Below are 20,340 nucleotides of genomic sequence, written 5' to 3'. Positions count from 1 at the left end.
CTGGCTACGGCCATGCCTACACAGCATATGAAAAGCCATATTATTTTAGAAAGATTCCTCTTCATCTTTCTCCCCGCAAACTCAACTCTTTTTAAAGACACCTTCCAAGCATGAAAATGCATGAAATTATGCATACTATGTATTACACTGCTCTGCAACAATAACCCATACACTGCTACCTGTTGCTGCTGCCCCCACTGGGAAGACAACTCTATGAAACTGATCTATGTGACTTTGCACCTTACCTACACAGAGCTTCCAAAAGTTTTGTCCAATTACAGAGGACGACCTCTGTAAAATAGTCAGGGAAAGTAAGCAGTCTACCTGCAGCCTTGACGCGATCCCCACATATCTGCTAAAAAACATACTTGGTTGCTTAGCAGCACCTTTACTGCAAATTGTTAACACCTCTATGCTTACAGGCATTTTTCCAAGCTCATTCAAAACAGCCATGGTAAAGCCACTCCTAAAAAAGACAAATTTAGATCAGAATTCTTTAAACAACTACAGACCTATATCAAACCTCCCCTTTATAAGCAAGGTACTAGAAAAAGTTGTATTTAAACAGCTTAATCAACATCTGGCTGGGAATGATATCTTGGAAAAATTCCAATCAGGCTTTAGAGCCAACCATAGCACCGAAACAGCACTAACCAAAATAATAAGTGATCTTAGGCTCAGCACTGCCGCAAACAAAGTTTCAGCACTTATCCTCCTCGACCTCAGTGCCGCCTTTGACACGATAGACCACAACATACTAATTGACCGCCTTGAATCTTGGGTAGGCTTGTCGGTCACGTCTAGAGTGGTTCAAAACATATATTACAGGAAGACAGTTTTTTGTCACCATCGGAGAAATACGTCTCCAACAAGTATGATGTGCCTTTTGGAGTTGCTCAGGTAGTTGCTTGGGCCCTCTCCTCTTCTCTCTCTATATGTTGCCCCTGGGCTCCATCATCAGAGAGCACAATGTTGATTTTCATAGCTATGCCGATGACACTCAACTATATATCTCTGTCGAGCCTAGCCAAACCACTGCCATTCATGCCTTGACTAAATGCATGTCTGCCATTACAGATTGGATGAACAGTAACTTCCTAAAATTAAATGAAGATAAAACTGAAGTGTTGCTCATTGGGCCTAAGAAAAAACGTGCAAAACTCCAACTCAAGCCTAGGTGACCTAAGCATACACATTAAAGATAAGGTTACTAGCCTAGGTGTGGTCATAGACTCGGATTTTGAGCTTTGAGCCTCACATCAACAAGATAACAAAAATCTGCTTTTTCCATCTTAGAAATGTCAACAAAGTGCGCGGCTTGGCCCCCCCGACAAGACGCTGAGAAAACTTATTCATGCCTTTGTCACCAGTAGGATAGACTACTGCAATGCTCTCTTCTCTGGTCTCCCAAAAAACATTAATTGACAAATTGCAACTCATTCAAAACTCTGCGGCAAAATCCTTAACATAGAACCAGAATGAGAGAGCACATCTCTCCTGTCTTGGCAGACCTGCACTGGTTACCTGTCTCATACAGAATCGACTTTAAGATTCTGCTCACAGTATTTAAAGCATTAAATGGACTTGCCCCTAGCTATATCTCAGACATGCTCTCTTTTTATGCCCCTGCTCGAGCTCTCAGGTCCACTGATGCCAAGCTGCTAAGGACCCCCACCCCCCGCAGAAGAAGATCGGCGACGCCGCGTTTGCCTGCTATGCGCCCAAGAGATGGAACGCCCTCCCCATCGAGATCCGATCAGCCACCTCCGTCGACTCCTTTAAGAAGCAGCTGAAGACCCACCTCTTCATCCTTGCCAACTCCTAGCTGCCAAGGCGTCATAGTGTCCCACCGCCGCCGCAGCGCCCTTACTACTCGCAATCCAGCCCTGGCAGGGGGCTCCCCTAGGTGGCCGCTGGTCTCTGCCTGAGGTATTCTTCACTGACTACAGGGGGTCTTTTTTCTCAGACCTCACCGAGCTTTTTTTTCCCCCTCACAAACTATGAATCAAGCGAAAGGGGGAGTTTTCCTCACCCCTGATGCCACCAGGGGCCGCACCTGAGCGCCCAATCTCTGTGTGACTATCTATGACTTATGATAGGCCCAGCCACTATGGACCTTACACATCTAAGAATCCTGGTCCTAACCTACGTTGACCTTATGACTCTACATTCTCTGTCTATCTCTTCTTCCTCTGCCTTCTTGCTTTTTCTGCCTCTCCTCTATACCTCTCCTTTTAAATCTATCTCTAACAATGTTTTTTCCCATTTGTTAAGCACTTTGAGTTACATGCCTTGTATGACACAGTGCTATACAAATACAATTATTATTATTATTATTATTATTACTACATCAAAAGAACAGCTTGGACCTTGCAATATACAACACACCTATGATGATAACCTGAGACAACTGGACTGCCCTGAATGTGCTGTAGCCTACTGCACTGTGTCTGTGTCTTGTACAGTAGCCTATTGTTCGTTTCCTACTGTATCGTATTAGCCTAGGTTATTTTTTTTTTTACAAGCGTTTCAATGTTAAATGTTTTGACTGCATATTACTTCATGTAGGCTAATTATTACTTGTTACGTTGTTATTGGTCCTGTCTTGCATTAAATGTCAGTCCTGTGTATGTCCATGTCTGTATGGGACAGAGAGAAACATAATTGTCCTTGTATGACCTGTGCATATGAAGAAACTGACCATAAACTTGGCTTGACTTAAGTGTTTGCAACATACACTCTAGCTGCCTGATGAAGGTCTCACAGAGTGAAAGCTTGCAGCCTTAGTAAAGCTATTTTGCACAAGACTTGCAGATTTTCTCATTTTTATTTGGCTTAATTGTGTAAAATGACTGAGCAAAGGCCCCAACTCTGTGCCACCCAATAGGTACCCCATCCTCACTGGTACCTCCTCACATATGGAAAGAAACACTGACTACTGTTTGACTAGTAAACAAAAAAAAGTTATACATTAAAACATTTTTTTTAAATCTATTTGCTAATAAATCAACTGATGGGTGTCACGTAGGCTACTGCCAACATGTCATGTGTTGCAAAACCAGGTGCAAGAAGGGCCACATCATCCTCCTCCTCTTGCACATCCTTTTGAATTTTGTTTCACCCCTCAGCTAGTCACAGAAAGTGTGTTGTGACATGTATGGGGTAAATAATTAAATGTTAACTTGTAATGTCTAGGGATTTTATCTATGGATTTACTGAATGGTACTTGCGTTGCAGTCTCCTACTGCACACACACTGCAAGCACCGGCAACAGGCTCCTCTGATTGGTTGATACCCACGCACGCAGAGAAAGGCGTCAGTCAGGATTTGCACAGAATTTGAGTAAGAACACCAATGAAGAAAACACAGGCTAAGGTACTTTGGGTTACGCCATATTGACAACGCTCAGCAGTTTGTCTTTACATACAGGCGTTTGCGTGTATAACTTTTCAGTTTACGCGACAAGTGGAGCGTATATCCACTTCAACAACAGTGTACAGGGTCTCGTGGTTCGTGGGGTTTTCGTGATCCGATATTAATCCTAACTGGAGAGCCTAGCATTAGCGGATATTGCACGGAAGATAAACATCCACTTGGAATCCCCTCCTCATCAACCGTACCTTTTTTAAACATTACCCATCTTTTTAGACTGGTTGTCCCGTGCTTTTTAAGTTTTATGTGACCATGCTGGAATGGTTTACATGTCGTGCCAATCCGTTTGGCCAGCTAGTTTTATCCGGTGCTGTCGTTTGATCAAGTCACTTGCTAACGTGAGCTAGCCCCGAGAGCTAGCTTACTTTGCTTGGAAAATAACACAGCAAAGCTAACGCACGCTCATTGTCAGGCAGTGCGTCCATTTGGTGTTGTATTGCGTTTGACAGCTCGTATTTTATCTGTAGTCCGTTGACATAGTTTTTTTGACGCTATAATGGCACACAAGTCTGGAACTGCAGATATAACCAAAGGGTCAGACAAGCAAGCCTCGGCTGTGGGCTTGCGAAGTAGACCATGCTCCAGCGAGAGAGAAGCCCATGTTCGTGCTGTGAAAGCTTCTCTTCTAGAGAAGTTGGGACCCTACGAGCGAATGGTGACCTACCTCCAGGCAGTACTCGTGTGGGAAAAACCGATTCACAGCGTGCTGCTCTACATTGTGGTCAATGCGCTGTTCTGGTAAGTCCAATGTGGAAAGTTTGCCATTGACTGTGTGATGCTATTTACTGACGTGAAGAAGCGAAAGCATGTTTGTTTACATACATCTGTGGCTTGGATCAAAGTCTGTGTGACATGGTAGTAGTACCAAAGTCGTTTGAAAAAACTGGTTACCATTTGTTTACATACTACTGTCGTTTCATACCACTCTCAGAGGCCATAAGAACCACTCCGTTCCACTGTGACACAGCACGTGAGCTAAAGTGGCGAGGCTCAGGAAACAGGTGCGAGACAGTGGGCCTGAGATTGTATTGTTCTCATCACTCCACTGTCAGTGTTGAGGGGTTTACTAAGCGAAAGGGGCTTTCATTTTTGTTTTCTTTCCCACGCGGCAGGGACCTGTTTATAAGTTTCCCCAGCAAGCACAAGTGTGACTAAATATGATCAGGGACGGTTATCAGAGCATGGAGCAGAATGTGCTGCCATGCTCTGTTCTTTCGGGGTCAAGTAGGCCTACTTCTAGTTGCTGCTCAAGTGTCAGCTGTTGTTAGCACCAGCTGTTGACTGCTGAGGGGCTAATGTCTCAACCCAGATCAACCGACCTGGGACCGGGACATAAAGGCTTCTCTGGCCCTTGTCCTGATGGATTTATTTGACTAATGTTGATGCAGTACACAGGCCTAGATGGTTTCAGCACTACTTCCATAGTATAAGCTCCAATGGAAAACTACTGGCTTAAAGTACTGTATGCATTATCAGCTGTTTAATGTTACCTCAGAACTGAGTTCTGAGAATTGAGTTTCCTAATGCTTTTTTGGCCTCAGTGTTTTGTTTTTGCCCCAACTGTGCACCCTAGCCTTTAAAAGGTCTGAAGGCCGCAGGGATAATACCTGAAGCCTTGAGTTACTGGACCAAATCTCCAGAAGAATGTGCCCTATCATGTTTCTGTTCACCGTTAATTCGGTTGGTGAACTGTGTGGAACCCATGAGTTCAGCCTCTGATCTGTTAAATCTGTTTTGTTTTGTTATGTTTGCCTTTATGGCCTGACCTGGTTGTGCACTTCTTTACACACACACACACACACACACACACACACACACACACACACACACACACACACACACGCGCACACATCAAAACTCTGATAGCAGAGCAATAGGCTAGCAACTGTGAGGGAGAGTGATAAGCAGAAGCCAGGGGTGGAGAAATGGTGATGGAGAGAAAGAGGTCATATGTGGTCTCTCCTCTCATCAGAAGAAGAAGAGGGGGTTGGATTTTTTTTAAAGTAGAAGAATGTAGATAGATGGGGCTCTGCCATTACTGTACGGATAATGAGAGTCGGAGTGGAATGGACAGAATATGGAACGAAAGAGTAGAGCGGAGAGGCACAGTGGAGGAGAACCAGAGGTGAGGGGAGGCAGGGAGGGGTGTGAAGTCAAGCATGTGGCTTTATTGGATTAGTCCGACTGCCCCCCTCCTTCTCTCTCTATTCCCTTCCGCTGTCATAACTCCTTCGTCGTTCTTGTTAGCCGCCATCATCATCATCATCCTCCTCCCCACCTCTCATCTTTGATGGTTTTTTTTTTCCTTCTCTAATTCAGTCCCAGCCGCAGAGAGCGGAGCAGCGAACCCACTTACCTCATAAGACTACACTAGCCAATAGACCAGGGGGGAGGTCAGGAGGTCCCCTCTCTCACTTACGGATGCTTAAGCCAAAGTCCGAGGGTTATCTTGGCGGACAGGACACACACACAAAAAACCCACAATCGCAATAGTTCCAGCCGTGCGAACAAAAGACAGCTTGTTCTGCGTTCGGGGTTTGTAGGCTAAGCAGTGTAATGGAGAAGTGGCCAACGTTGAGATTTTACCCTGGTGATCCCCTTCCTGGACTGGCGGCAGGCCAGAACCCTAGTGAGCGCCTTGATTTTTTACTTGCTATGCAAGATCGCTAGCCTGGTCCTGACCATCCCATAATACTACCATTTCATTTCGTATTTATGGTCTGGCATTTGTTTGCTCTGAAGCGATTGTAGAAAGCAGGAAGTTTGCACTCAGTTATAGTTTGAAATTATTGGACACCTCTCACCCAATCGCTGGTAGTTACTCAACAACAACATAGCGCAGACCAATGGCTCTGGCGCAGATGTGTACGTCATTGTCACGAGCGTTCTCCCCCTTTCGTCCCCACGTGGGGGGCGTATTCGATTATTGGCTGTTTTCTGGGGGGGCGTTGCAATCAAAATTCTACTGCTGCAAGCACTCCACAGAGAAGCACGGCCAGACTACAGTAGTGGAGCCAATCCTTTGGCGGAAGTACGTAGGATGGCTCGCGAGGCTACAAGATCGCAGCCACAACAAGTCAAGAGTTTGCTTTGCGTCCCCCTCCTCAGCGTTGTTTATTAGAATTCTTTCTTCGCATTAGTCTAATATTCATCCGATTTCAGTCATTACTACATCAACTCCCTCCCGACAGAACCTCTAAGTGTGGTAAACACTGGATAAGACGCAAACATTTCTTGCCGCACCAACAGAGTGAGTCTTTTGGCGTTTGCACACAGCTTAGTCAGAGAGAGTAGAGAGAGAGAGATTCCATTGGCCCATTGTTTCCGGGTTCTATTATTGCAAGGGGAAGGGGGGGAAATCCCCCTTTAGGCAGACCTAGGCAGACCTAAGGACTGTTCTATTCAATGCTAGGAGTATTATGACATGCCCCTTTAGGCAGACCGGAACCTGGTCATGTTAGGTGCCCATAGCAACCTATTACAGTGGCATATCTCTATACTTAAAGAATCTCTGGCTTAGTCTCGGGTCTATCCATACATCCCTCCTGACAGCCATGGGCAGTGCCTGCTTTCCGGTCGGCCCCGTCACATGATTAACAGCAGGCTACTGTTAGAACATGCTGCTGACGGCTGGCCTGGCGCCTGCTTTTCCAGAGTGGGGTGTTAGGCCGTGCTGAACCCCTGAGGTAGGTAGGAACGCTAGTTGTGTTGCTCTGAGCTGACCCGAGTGGAGAACTAAGTTCTGCCTCTTTGCAGGTCATGCAAATGCAGCCAGTGTGCCTTTGGGAAGGATGTAACTTAACCAGAGGACTCCACTGCTGCTGCTACTTTAAACTCATACGCTCCAGTGATTTTTGTTGTGCACACCGTTACACAAGCAAATAAATTGCGTGATATATGCACAGACAAACATACATACACATAGATTGCGGTGCACCTGTGCACACACACACACACGCACGCGCATGCGCACACACATGCGCACACACAAACACACATGTTTTCTTTTAAGAGTAGTGAGAGACATTCGGTACAGGCCTGTCAATGACAGACACGATTAAGAGCTTGTAAACCTCTTCAGGGCAACAGACACAACAGCAGCTGTTGCGACATGCACCTTTTTTCCCCTTTTTACACACACACACACACACACACACACAGACGGTGTAACCTTATACGCACTTACAATCAAGCCTCATCTGTGACTCTGTTTCTTTCTCAGGTTTTTTGCTCTTTCCTCTCTACGGCTCCTGTTTCTGCTGTGTGTGGGCCTCGCTCTGACGGTCTGTGTTGACACGTGGAGGAATAAGATCTGGCCAGAAATCAGAGGTAAACTGACCCCCACCCTCTCGTTCTCCCTCACTTACCCAGACACACTCCAATTGAATACCACCCCCTCCTGACATACAAAGTGAATATAACCACAATCTACACTTACTGTAATGTCTCCCCCCGTCCCTATCCATCTCTCGTTCTCTGTCTGTCCATGTCTCTGGGATCAAGCCCACTCCGGTGCTTACCACTGTGTCTGCCTACCTGTGGCGATGACATTAATTAGCCTCTCTGCACTTAATCACTCCTCCTCTCAAACAATTACCGCAGTCTTGACCTTTGTGTGTGTGTGTGTGTGTGTGTGCGCGACGTGCATGCGTGTGTGGCAGCCCCCCCCTCCCTATGAAAGATGAATGGTGTCATGTGCCTGCAATGAAGACCATTTTGTGTGTGAGTGTGTGTGTGCGCGCACGCTTATACACTGTAGCTTCCTTTCACCCCACCCTATGAAACATGAATAGTGAAGACCATTGTGTGTGTCTATGACCCAGAGCTCACAGTGTCCTCTGTGTGTGTGTCTCCCTTCTCCTATTTCTCCCTGCAGTGAAGCGGCTGGACGAGAGCGAGAGTGAAAGGTACAGTATGGAACGCCTACTATATATAAACATCCATCCAAACATGATACTGTGATGGTGATAGGCCTTATGTGTGCCGATGCTACCATGGTGATTCTAAATCCCTCTCTGCTTCCCCCCTCCTCACCCCCTCTTTCGGTGTTGTGTAGCTGGGGTGTGGTGCAGCCGGGTACCTTGAGCGTGCCGGAGCTGTGCCAACACATGGCCGAGCTGTGGGTGGCCGGCGTGTCCTTCTCCGCGGGCCTGGTCAACTTGAAGCGCTACAGCCCCGGCAAGGTGAGGTGCTGAGCCTGGGGATACTCCCCTTAATCCCTGTCTGTCTGTCTGTCACCCCAAGATCACCTCAGGTCCCCCTCCATACCAGCAACTCCCCCCAGTACACACACACACACACACACACACACACACACACAGACAGTTGAGGGGCTGAGGGGATACAACCGGACCTACCGTCACCCTTGTCAGTAGTAAACACTGAGACTGATAAGCTCTCCCTGAGCACACATGCCATGTACACACACACACACACACACACACACACACACACACACACACACACACACACACACACACACACACATGTTCAGCTCAGCCATCTGTCCCGACATGCTCTTGTCTGATCCATCCTGGCTTCACTCAAACACAAACACATTCACTCGCACACATACACTTACACATGCATTCTGTGTGCTGTTTGATTGTAATGACAATAGGCATTGCGTGTGCTCACACACACACCTGCCGTACATACAGCAGCTGTGTGGACTGTGAGTATTAAATATTCAGTCAAAGGGCATCCTTATCCATTTATCTATAACAGTGGCAGGGCTCCAGAGTGCGACCAATTTGGTCGCATATGCGCCCATTTTTTTCAATGGTGCGCCTAAAAAATATTTTTAGGCGCACCGGTGCGACCAGCCATCAGTAGAACAAAATCAATTACCAAACAACCCTTTTAATGGACATACAATTAATAGTCATTCTACAGTAGTGGCCCATCATCACACAATAAAACGGGTCGATGCGGTCATTCCTTCAACTCCGCTGAACTACCGGTAGCTTTATCCCCCTTCCTCGTTCACAGGCAGCCCGACGTTTCAGAATAGAATGTTCGACTTCGCTCAACCATCCGAGTTCACATGTGCCAGCGAGTTTTGTGTTCTCAACCAGGCGAGTTTTGCAACGGACGAGAGAGTTGCAAGCACGGTAAAAACAGCAAAATGACTTGAGGATATTTTAAACACGAGAGTCACAATCACGGGGAAAAACTAAATGGGTTGAGCGGATATTAAACATTGCCACACAAAAACGCAGACGGGTGCGGATAATTGCCCGTTTCAGCCGCGTGCAGAGCTGGCCAAACAACAGGTGGCGCGCTAGTCTGTCGGGACTTCTGTGAGAGTTTTTTGATAGCGACTAGGGCAGGCTACATACTGCCTATCAGTCGGCGAGGCATCGTTCATGCACCTCGAGACAGCGCGAGAGGGAGGGAGGGAGGGAGAGAGAGAGCGAGCGAGCGCACTAGTGCCGTCGTGTCTGTTCGTAGCGCTTGCTAAGATACCGCAATCATTATGCAGAGGGAGAGCGCTCAAAAACGGGGAAATAGACCAAACCCAATTCACCTCAGATTCCACTGTAAACATAGGCTAGGCTATTTGTGTATAATGATTTTTAAAATCATGACATTTTTAGCAGGGTTTGTTAAAAAAAAATCTATCCATCCTCCATCCATCCATCCATCCATCCATCTATCTTCATATTGTAACTCTATGCTTGTGTCGTGTGCGTAGCCTTATTGCAGAAAAGGCTGGTATGTTGATCTTACTAGTCAAACACATAGGCCTACTGACTAAAAGGCTACTAATTTGGTCTTTTCTACCAGCCAAACTGCTTGTAGCCAAGATGTGTCTTGATATGTCTTTTATAAGGAGCACATTTGGAAGACTAGCCTATAGCACATGAAAGGCTCCAGGTCTTTTAAAATATAGCAAAAATAATAGAATAATAATAATAATAATAATAATAATAATTATCATTATTATTATTGTATTATTGCTGCTATTATTATTGCTATTGTTATTATTTTTAATTCTTATTTTTTAAAGCTGAGGTGCGTGTGTGTATGGGGTGGTGAAAACATTTGGGTGCACCTAAATTTTGTGCTGGTGCACCTAAAAAAATGTTTTAGGCGCACCAGTGCAACCAGTGCAAAAAGTTAGTCTGGAGCCCTGAGTGGTTCTCAACCTATTTTGAACAAATGCCCCCTTGACATCACCATAAGCCTCCCAACGCCCCCTTGACCTCACCATAAGCCTGACAACGCCCCCCTTAGTATTAAAAAATAAAATGGACTAATGCCCACCAAAGGCAACTAAGCACCGCCCCCTCTCAGCTGTATCTTCCTCAATGCTCCCCTAGGGCTCTCCAACGCCCCCTGGGGGGCTGTAAAGCCCTCGTTGAGAAACACTATAATGAAACATAGACTTCCAGATGCACTGTAATCTGAAGATGGAATTGCCTCTCTTGTGCACTAGTTCTGTATGCTGACCTGTGGAATCTTTACCCTCCTGGCCATGGTGGGGCGCTACATCCCTGGACTGGTGCTTTCCTACTCGGCAGGTATGGACGCACATGCATTTTTCTGGGGGGGCTTTTTGTCTTTATTCTTGACAGGACAGTGAAGGACAGACGGGATGAGTGATCAGTGGGGAGAGAGACGGGGAGGTATTGGCAAATGACCCGGGCCGGAATGAAACCCAGGTCGCCAGCATAGCAGTCTAGTGCCCTACCGTTAGAGCCACGGTAGGGCCCGCACTATGCATTTTTGACACAAGTACACACAGTGCACTACACAACCATCCACAGACAACTACACATGTGTATTGGTTGGTGCTTTTAACCTCGCCCTACTGGGCTGTGAGAGTTGGAGTGGAACATCCAGGGCTCCAAACTGACACTGGCCAAATGCTGGTGAAAATGTCATTTTGGCTGGTAGAAAAGACCAGCTTACAAGCCGCTTTGACCCATTAGTGATTGTGTGTTCTTTGGCTAGTCAGATGAACATCTACCAGCCATTTTGGCTGGTGATGAAAAAAAGTTTATTTATGGTCCTGGGAACATCACGTGTCCACTGTTGACTGTGTTGCCATCTCTGATTGCTGCTGTTGTTGATAGTGTTTTGTTTTTGTACGTTTTTTTTAGTTTATGAACATCATGAGGACAAAGAATCAAAAATGTGATATGTAGACGTTTGATTTATTAACATTTCAGTAAGAACACATTAAGTAGCATATAGTGATTTTATTTAGGGTTTCTTTCAATACAAACATATTCATTAGTTGAGGTAGATCATGTTCCTTATCAGGTCCTCTTGCTCTTCCTGATCATGGATGTAGAGCCAGCTGTCATCGTCTATGCGAGCAGTGTTGCCATGGGATACAGAAATACACAGTGATGCGTCAGAACATGCACACCATATCTATCACCCATTGTGTTCAGACATGCAGCCGCAAGGACTCACGGCAGTGGCATGCAAGAAGACTGTTGGGTCATGTTTGCAATCACTCCTAATCTAAACAGTCAAATACAATGCTACATACTACATTGTTATCCTGTGAACAGCAAAGCCACTGACCTCCACCATCTCCTCTCCCTGGATCTCCCGCACGTGGGTGAACTTCTCTGTGGTGCAGACCAGCTTCCCATCCTCCAGGTTAACTGTACACTGCCCAAATTAGACAATGGACACAGTCTAAACATCATTTCTATTGTTAGACAATGAGAGTATTACATTACACTTAGCTGACGCTTTCATTTATTCAAAGCGACTTACAGTTATTATTTGTCAGGGTATTGGTTACAGTCCCTGGAGCAATGTGGGGTTAGGTGCCTTGCTCAAGGGCGTTTCAGCCATGGATGGAGATGTAGGGAGAGGTCAGGGGGGGATTCGAACCTGCAACCCCTGGATTGAAAGACCAACTCTCTAACCACTAGGCCACGGCTGCCCCGTGTAAGCTTACATGCTGAGAAGCACATTAGGGACAGATGTCACAGGTGTTTTGGATGATTGTTTTAAAGATGAAAAGACTGGTGACCGTTTATAAAAAAAGGTTTGAGTGAAAAAAACACTTCCAATGGTGCATGTAGTTCCATTATTTTCATGGCACCATTGTCGTTAGACCAAAACTAAACAACAAGGCCACAAAGGTGCAAAGTATGCAAATCTGTGAGAATTGAAAGAAAAATGTCTGCACACTTTTTTTGCTCTTTTACTTGTCAAGCTTTTGGTTCAAAGACCTACCTCAGGGCCCCCAAAAGTGTCCAATCCAAAAAGAGAATGGTTGTGTGACTATATGGAAACAGACGTGGCTTTAACGCTCACCTTGACCTTCTTGCCATCAAATGTGTTGATTGTGGCCTCGCGGCCCAGTGTGAAGGTGTTTGTGTTGGATCGCAGCGGGGTCTTCACCGTCACCACAAAGTCATCGCCCGTCTGCTGGATCTCCGTCAATGGCTTCACATCACGCATGATGCGGATCACCGTGTCTGGCATAGCTGGGATGTATTTACACACACACACACACACACACACACACACACACACACACACACACGCACACACACGCACGCACACACACACACACACACACACACACGCGCATGGAAAGAAAGCAAGTAAATGGGATTATAGCATTGTAATAATCCTGTGACCAATCCTGAGATAAGAAAAAAAACGGTGCTTCAGTGGTAGTCATTTGCAATCTTTTCAACAAGGTAAATGCCGCGAAAGCGTTTAGTGCAAGATTTAAAACACAAGCAGCAGCGTTGCCAATCCAGCCAAGAATGTCTAATGCATTTACAATAAAGTAATTTCTTAGAAATCATTAAGAAATGCAATTAATTCTGACTACTTCTAATTCTAAGTAATTCTGAACTGTACGAAAGGTGGTAGTCCCAGATTACTCACACATTACTTTGAAGAACTCCTCATGGTTCTCCTGAGAGTGCATTTGCCATGTTCCATTGAAGGCCATCTGTGTGAGCAGCTCTCCTTCTCCTCAAGGAAAGGGAAACTGCTGAGTGCAATTAGATGTCTGAATGGGCAAGACAGCGATCGTGAAGCACTACAGTGCGCGCTGGATGTCTGTGCTGACTGAGCTTATAGTAGTGGTAAGGTTTGTGACATAAGTGAAGCTAGAGACGATTTGGTATCCATGGCTGGGACTTTTTTGTCCCTGTTTTGTTGGTGTGTGTGTTCAGTGTGAAGTCCCGAAGGATGATGCATGAACTACCAGATATGAGAACTGCATTGCAAAAACAGTGGTAATGCCATATGGTGTTTTTTGTTTTGCCTTAAGCAAGTGAGAGTGATGTGCATTGGAGTGTGAATAATTTTTTAAATTCCTTTGGCAAGCTTGATGTTTTTTTTGTGGTGGATGGTGTGCTTCACACAACAGCTGGTACTTCTGAGTTCATTATGGTCAGTGGTTGCTTGAAGAGTGATTTGAAACGGAGTCTTCAAACCAAAACTATTCTCTGATGCTTTCTTTTAATGACACATCGTCTCTCTCTCTCTCTCTCTCTCTCTCTCTCTCTCTCTCTCTCTCTCTCTCTCTCTCTCTCTCTCTCTCTCTCTCTCTCTCTCTCTCTCGAACCTGAACAGCCTCAGTCCTGGAGGGGCATGCTGTGGCTTTGTTTTTGTGTTCTGTTCACTTTCATTTTTCTTTTTGTCTTTCATGCGTTATGCTTTTGTCTTTTACTGTAGCTGTTCTTTCTTTCTTAGTAAAGCACATTGAGCATTCATGTGCTATATGAATAAACTTACCTGGCATGAATTGGAACTAATATGCCCCCATATCCTTCTCTCTCTCTCTCTCTCTCTCTCTCTCTCTCTCTCTCTCTCTCTCTCTCTCTCTCTCTCTCTCTCTCTCTCTCTCTCTCTCTCTCTCTGCAGTGTTGTCTGTGCTGATGTGTCCACTGGCTGTCTACCACCGCTTGTGGCAGCGTGTGTGCGTGAGACTGGAGCCGGCCCTGCAGTGGCTGGACTTCAGCCCCTCGGGCTACATGATGTCCCAGCCCATCGACAACCAGTGTATGTAATCAGGGAAGCCAACGGGGGAGGACAAAGGGTCAGTTGTCCCGGCGGGCCCATGGGGAGAAAGAAGGGGGTGGAGAGCAGAATTGGGTTTTCATTACATTTTATGTATTGGGGGTGGAAGGTCATTTCAGATGACTTTCTCCTGGGCCAAAGCTGTCAACGGCCCTGTATGTCAACCACTACTACTGTAGAGCAGACTAGCACACAGAGAGAAGCATTTGCAAATACAACCTGTCGTAGTCAGACGTCAGTGTCTCTGAAAGTACTGCATTGTTATCGTCTACTGCAGTGTTTCCCAACCTTTTTTGTCTTGTGTACCCCCAAGCCTTTTCGTTGTGCCATGAGTACCCCCTAAGTCAAGTTCTATACCGCTTTCTCTATCCCAATGTAACTGAGCTACATGTATTTGATAAAATTACATGTTTCCAAGTACCCCCTGCAGTGTGCTCGCGTACCCCTAGTGGTACACGTACCCCTGGTTGGGAAACACTGGTCTACTTTATAGCTGAGTATTTTCTGCATATCATCATGCAATGGCGGCTAAAAGGTTATTGAGAATGGATACCTAATTTTTTTAGTACAAACAAAGCATGGGATGATTCAATCAGTAAGTCCAGTTTAATTAAGCAGTTGTGCCCTCTTGTTATTGAGAAGCCGTGCAAAGCTAACTGCAGTCTCTGCTGCTGGAAATAAGGGCCAGTGTCGTCCAGCTTCCCTCTGCTTGACCTTTGACCCCTGTGTTTGCAGTCCTGCGTCGGCCGATCAGGGGCGCCGCCTCAGACGATGCTGACGACAGCGAGGAGGAGCTGGCGGCTTTCTGTCCCACGGTAAATCCCCCCCCAGCACCCTGAGCTATATATAACCCACACACCGCCAGCAAATCCAGCCAGGCTCCTCATACACTGCACTACAACACACTGCTGGAAAAACAATCCCCCGTGCATCCCATTTAATCATGGTGACACACTCTCTCCTTCACAGGACATCAAATGAAGCCTCTAATGATAGGGATATGTTTTAGATCCATCAGATCAAGTGTGACTGTAATATTGTAAATTCCATTTCATTGGCGACTAAGTCTGGTGGATCAGACCTGTCTTGTCTTCTCTTCTCTCAAGTGGTGGTATGAAGGCTTGTTTTAATGCCATGGTTTAATACCTTGGTTTGTTGTGAAAACGGGGATAATGAGTGAGAGTGAAACAATTGTTATCTCCCTTTTGCAGCTGTCAGCTGTCACACTACATTGTTTAGATTTTCAAGTTGAAAGCGATAAGTGGTTGATGTTGACTTTTGTCTTTGCAGTTTGATGATGCTGTGGTTGCTAAGGAGCTGGCTCTCACTGACTCTGAGCACTCAGACGCTGAGATCTCCTACACGGAGAACGGCACCTTTAACCTGTCCAGGGGTCAAACCCCTCTCACAGAGGGTTCCGAAGGTCAGTCTCAACAAGCATTATGGGAAATGCAGTACTTTTTAAAATCTTTTTCATTAATCAATTTGGGATTTCTCACATGAATGTCTTTATAAATCCATTACATATTTGTACGCATGGCATGCTGAAGATGCATTGTTTTTTTTATTCTTCCATCCAATAATCTTAAGTGCTTTTCTTTTTACCATCATGGTAACTATAGTTCTTCATGTTTGTACACTGCATCTTTTCACTATATGCATCTTTTTGTATATCTATATTGTTCCAACAATCTTTTTTCACCATGGCATTTAGACTTGGACAGACACAGCGACCCTGAGGAGTCGTTTGCCTGCGACCTGGCGGAGTTCCCCTCCATCAACCTGGACGCCACCCTGATGGAGGACGACGACGACCCCAGCCTGGGCCTCCCCAGCCTGGGCTCGGCCGGCCTGTCCCTCCACCGCGGCTCCACCCTGCTGGACCTGGACTCGGACCAGGAGGCGGAGGAGCTGGAGGGGGCGCAGCTGTGCCTCAGCGCCCTGCAGCAGGCCGCCACCAGCCAGCTCTCCAGCCACATCTCCAGTCAGATCTCTGGTCAACTGGCCAGCACCATCACCACCAGCCTCCTGCAGGCGGCTTTGGCTGGTCAGACACAACCCCAGCCACAGCCACCGGCGCAGGCAAGGGCACAGCCTCAGCCACACAGGCGTCAGGCCGCCCAGTCCAAACGGGGCAGCAGGGACCACCATCACCCTGCCGGACAGGGCCAGGGCCAGGGCCAGGGCGGCGGGCACCACTCCAGGAGCTACCGGCACCAGGACAGCTCCGAACTGGACACGGATTTGGACGGGGAGGACTTTGAGATGCTGGACCAGTCGGAGCTGAGCCAGATGGATCCACTGGGTCTGGACGGCGGAAGAGGAGGCTCGGCCGGCAACGCTGGCTTCCTGTCCAACCTGCTGGGGAAGCCTCAGTGAAAAGGGGCTACCCGTCTCTGCTACCTACCCTTAAGTGTGTGTGTGTGTGTGTGTGTGTGTGCGTGTGTGCGTGCGTGCGTGCGTGCGTGCGTGCGTGCGTGCGTGCGTGCGTGCGTGCGTGCGTGCGTGCGTGCGCGCGCACACACGCGTGTGTCTGTGTGTTTGTTTAAGAGAGACTGTGCGTGTGTGTGTGTGTGTGTGCGTGTGTGTGTGTGTTTGTTTAAGAGAGAGAGAGAGAGAGTGTGTGTGTGTGTGTGTGTGTGTGTGTGTGTGTGTGTGTGTGTGTGTGTGTGTGTGTGTGACTGTGTATGTTTGGGTGTGTGAGAGAGAGAGAGAATGTGGAAATGAATGATGCATCTGTGTGCGTGTACTTGCACAAGTGAATGAGATCATGTTGAGGACTGGAAGGCTACAGTACATGTGTGATACACTGTCAGTGTTTGTTTAATTTTCTTAGGTCCCAGCGGTCAGGAGTCCTGCTCTGCCACACCGCCTCTAGAGTTATCACTGTGAAGTATTTCTCATCTCCTCAGTTTTCACCATTTGAACATTTCTTTACCCTTTTTTCTTTTTTTCTTCTTTTTTTTTTAATGCTGAACTTCCTATTCTCTACATGGATCCTTCTCCTCCCATATCTTATTTTGTAGGCAAAGCAATAGAACACAGGAAATAAAAGATATATATTTTTAAAGAAAACAAATCTCTACATTAACATCAAAATGTCTTGGAAATATATAAAGCAACAGCAACGTAATGAAGACATAAAATCTCAAATCTTGGAGGAAAGAAAAAAACAACGTAAAACCAGCACAACTGACCAGCACCATTTGTCCCAAGATGAGTATAAAAGCTGCAGGGATGTGTCTTAAGGAAGTGAAGCCGTAATACCATCCAACCCAGCCCTAGCTGAGTCCTTTCAGGACCGCTCTCTGACCAGTGGGGCACTCGCGTAGGACCAGTGTGGGAATAGTTGCCATGGCAGCAGCAGCAATGATGAGCAAAGAGTGGCGTCACTGGAGATGCATCATGGGAATTTCTCGCTCCCTGTTGCCAAGCTGTTACCCAGCAGCGGAAAGCAGGGCTGTGTACACATTAAGATATCATTCATTGTCTTGTTTTCTTTCACACCTACATTACAGAATGACTGACTAAATCGGATGAAGGGTACAATTCATTAGTTTGAGCGCTTGTCTGAGGCTTCAGGTTGTGCCAATCGTCTGAATAGCATGGGCTTGTTAGATACATTTCACACAGGTCTCAGCAATTTGGCTTGTCAGTATTTCAGATGAGCTCATAGTCACCCTTCCAGTTTAATGTTTATCCCCTGCTGTTCATGGAGTCGCTGGCCTGTACTGCTGCAGCAGGACACGCGCTGCTTCCACTGTTGTGTGTCAGAGAAACCAACAGCCTAAAGCATCAGTGTTGTAAAAACACGCCCATAGCAGGTCTTGTCTATGCTTCTTAAATGAAGAACTTGTTTGACATGACCCACCAATGCCTTTAGCAGTGTAACCATCAGTGTTTTGAGTAGACATCAGTTTCAGATGACCATCTCAAGAGCTCCTCTGCCAATTCAGGCATTACCTTGGTCTCTGCCCAGATTCAGTGATCCACTTGCTCTCTGCTGTACTATGAAAGCCCTGCTGTTGGTCCATTAAGTCCCATCAGGTTCCTCTGTTCTGGTTTCACATCTGAGAACCCTCGCGGATGAATGTTGTAATTTTACTCGTGCGGCTGTTGTTGTTTTCTATTATTATTATTTGAGAGCAACACGAAACCTTTCCTCTTGTGTATTCGGTAGGTGAAGTTTAGTTTGTCTATCCATTTCATTTTGTTTCCGTTTTGTCTGCGCATCTGCCTCTGCCTCTGCCTCCATCTCATTTGGCTCTGTCTTGGTTTGTGTTCCTCGTCAGCTGAAAGCACCTGTTTTGGTTTTTAGATGTCAGATAATTGATGGGTTAGGGTTGACACACATACAACATTCAATGCTGCTGCATCATCTGAACGCACCTGTTTTCGTTATAGTTTGCTCTTAGTTAACCCCCACATCTTAAAGTTTTAGGTGTCAGATGTGGATGGGTGAGGGTCAGTGCGCGCGCACACACACACACACACACACAAACAGCATTCAATGCTGCTGCTGTGTTTGCTTGTTGGAGGTTGATGACCGCTACCCTGCTGCGAGTTCAGTGCTGTTGAATAAATTTCAGGCCGGATTATTTCTGATTATTGCTGCCTTGATACTCCATACCTGTAATGTTTCCATGGCAGCTGTGAATTGCCATGATGCAGTACCCAAGATTTTCTTTCACTCTCTCTGTCTCTTGGTCTCAATCTGCTATTTCTGTCTGTCTCTCTATCTCTCGAGCTCTCTCTGCACTTTGTTTACCAGACAGTATGGTTGTGTACTGAATATCATCCCAACAAGCTTATGTTTTATCTACAGTAGCCATGGAAATAATTTATATTAACTGACATGTTTTAGGAAAAGTAAGCAACACCAAACCCTGCAAGACAATAGCCGAGACGTGACACTGCGGAGAATGTGTGCTGTATTGTGCAAGTGGTTGATAAGCCCTGTTGATAAACTGTCCTTTGTAAAATTCTTGTAATGAAGGAGAGAGAGTAGGCCTCACTGGTGGCTTGTTAATGGCCACATGTAGGTGGTTGTAGATGGCTCAGAGGTGGGACGAAAGAAGGCTGGTTTATACTTCAAAAGATTCTATTTTTATTTGTGCAGTGTTGTAATTATAAAGTTATGTTTGTGATGAATTCAGTGTAATATATAGTTTGTGTCGCTGAAGAGTACCCTCATCCAAGGAGAGCCTGTCCCAATGTGGTCCCTCATGAATGAGCTGAGGTCTGTCCTTTTGATGGGCATGTGCTGGTCCTGCCTGAATGAACCACCGTTTGAGCCCTATAGGGAGAAAATTTACTAGTTCTTTCCTGAAAAGACCATTCTCTGCCGTGAGTGTATGGTAGGTCTGTTAACGTATATAGCTCATCCAATACATGTGTACTATCTCTCTTCAATTGTTTTTGATATGTTTTGATGTGCAAGACCATTAAAGAATTTCTGATTTAAATTATTTTTGGATGGGAACTTGTGTATGTGCGTGTGTGTGTGTGCGCAAAAGTTAATGTACTTTGGTAATACTAGACTTGTCAATATTAGTTTATTCTTGAGTAAATAATCATGAAAAGGTCAAATTTGGCAGTAGGCAGCACAGTTTCAATGAGCAGAATAGTTGCAATACCTACTCTGGCCACCATCCTATACAGTGCACCTTTAAAAGTGAACCATGAATTATGAAAATTATTTGGAGCATCATCATGACATCAGTCCTTGGACAGAGGTCGCCCCTCACAATTCTCAACCACTTTCGTCCTGGGCACTTTTGAGACGACCCACCTTGCTCCTGTCACAAAAATAAAAGCACGCATATCAAAAGATTATAGTCGGGAGATGGGTTGCACTGGGCATTTAACGACGTGCACACTTGGAGTGCGTTT

The 20,340-nt window shown here is 46.0% G+C and overlaps 2 protein-coding genes across 3 annotated transcripts in view; one reads left to right on the top strand and one right to left on the bottom strand.

Moving 5' to 3' along the window:
* Nucleotides 1-16,910, top strand: part of retreg3 (reticulophagy regulator family member 3) — a 33,260-nt gene extending 16,350 nt beyond the window's left edge. The window contains exons 1-9 of one of the 2 annotated variants that reach the window (XM_063191882.1): nucleotides 3,365-4,170; nucleotides 7,655-7,761; nucleotides 8,309-8,339; nucleotides 8,489-8,615; nucleotides 10,874-10,958; nucleotides 14,293-14,430; nucleotides 15,184-15,263; nucleotides 15,739-15,871; nucleotides 16,163-16,910. In XM_063191882.1, the coding sequence (XP_063047952.1) occupies nucleotides 3,929-4,170; nucleotides 7,655-7,761; nucleotides 8,309-8,339; nucleotides 8,489-8,615; nucleotides 10,874-10,958; nucleotides 14,293-14,430; nucleotides 15,184-15,263; nucleotides 15,739-15,871; nucleotides 16,163-16,827 (1,608 nt within the window). In that variant the 5' untranslated portion in view covers nucleotides 3,365-3,928 and the 3' untranslated portion in view covers nucleotides 16,828-16,910. Of the gene's footprint in view, nucleotides 1-3,364; nucleotides 4,171-7,654; nucleotides 7,762-8,308; nucleotides 8,340-8,488; nucleotides 8,616-10,873; nucleotides 10,959-14,292; nucleotides 14,431-15,183; nucleotides 15,264-15,738; nucleotides 15,872-16,162 lie in introns of those variants that run through there. The other variant, XM_063191891.1, reaches the window with a different exon arrangement.
* On the bottom strand, nucleotides 10,969-13,901 carry LOC134441539 (fatty acid-binding protein, liver-like). The gene is made up of 4 exons (XM_063191901.1): nucleotides 13,306-13,901; nucleotides 12,721-12,893; nucleotides 11,974-12,063; nucleotides 10,969-11,750 (listed from the first exon to the last, which is right to left on the bottom strand). Exons 1-4 carry the CDS (start codon nucleotides 13,370-13,372, stop codon nucleotides 11,700-11,702), a joined length of 381 nt encoding a protein of 126 aa, XP_063047971.1. The 5' UTR covers nucleotides 13,373-13,901; the 3' UTR covers nucleotides 10,969-11,699.
* Nucleotides 16,911-20,340: the final 3,430 nt, after the last annotated feature.

This window comes from Engraulis encrasicolus, chromosome 2 (assembly GCF_034702125.1).
Source record: "Engraulis encrasicolus isolate BLACKSEA-1 chromosome 2, IST_EnEncr_1.0, whole genome shotgun sequence".
Classification (NCBI taxonomy): Eukaryota; Metazoa; Chordata; class Actinopteri; order Clupeiformes; family Engraulidae; genus Engraulis; species Engraulis encrasicolus.
This window is presented reverse-complemented; position numbering and strand designations above follow the sequence as displayed.

What these genes read in the sequence shown, in the direction of transcription:
- LOC134441539 (XM_063191901.1), bottom strand. Translation starts at nt 13,372, where the DNA reads ATGGCCTTCAATGGAACATGGCAAATGCACTCTCAGGAGAACCATGAG. An exon ending in GGAGTTCTTCAAAGTAATGT is followed by an intron (nt 12,894 to 13,305) that starts GTGAGTAATCTG and finishes AATACATCCCAG; the next exon opens with CTATGCCAGACACGGTGATC. An exon ending in AGGGAGAGGAGATGGTGGAG is followed by an intron (nt 11,751 to 11,973) that starts GTCAGTGGCTTT and finishes CTGCTCGCATAG; the next exon opens with ACGATGACAGCTGGCTCTAC.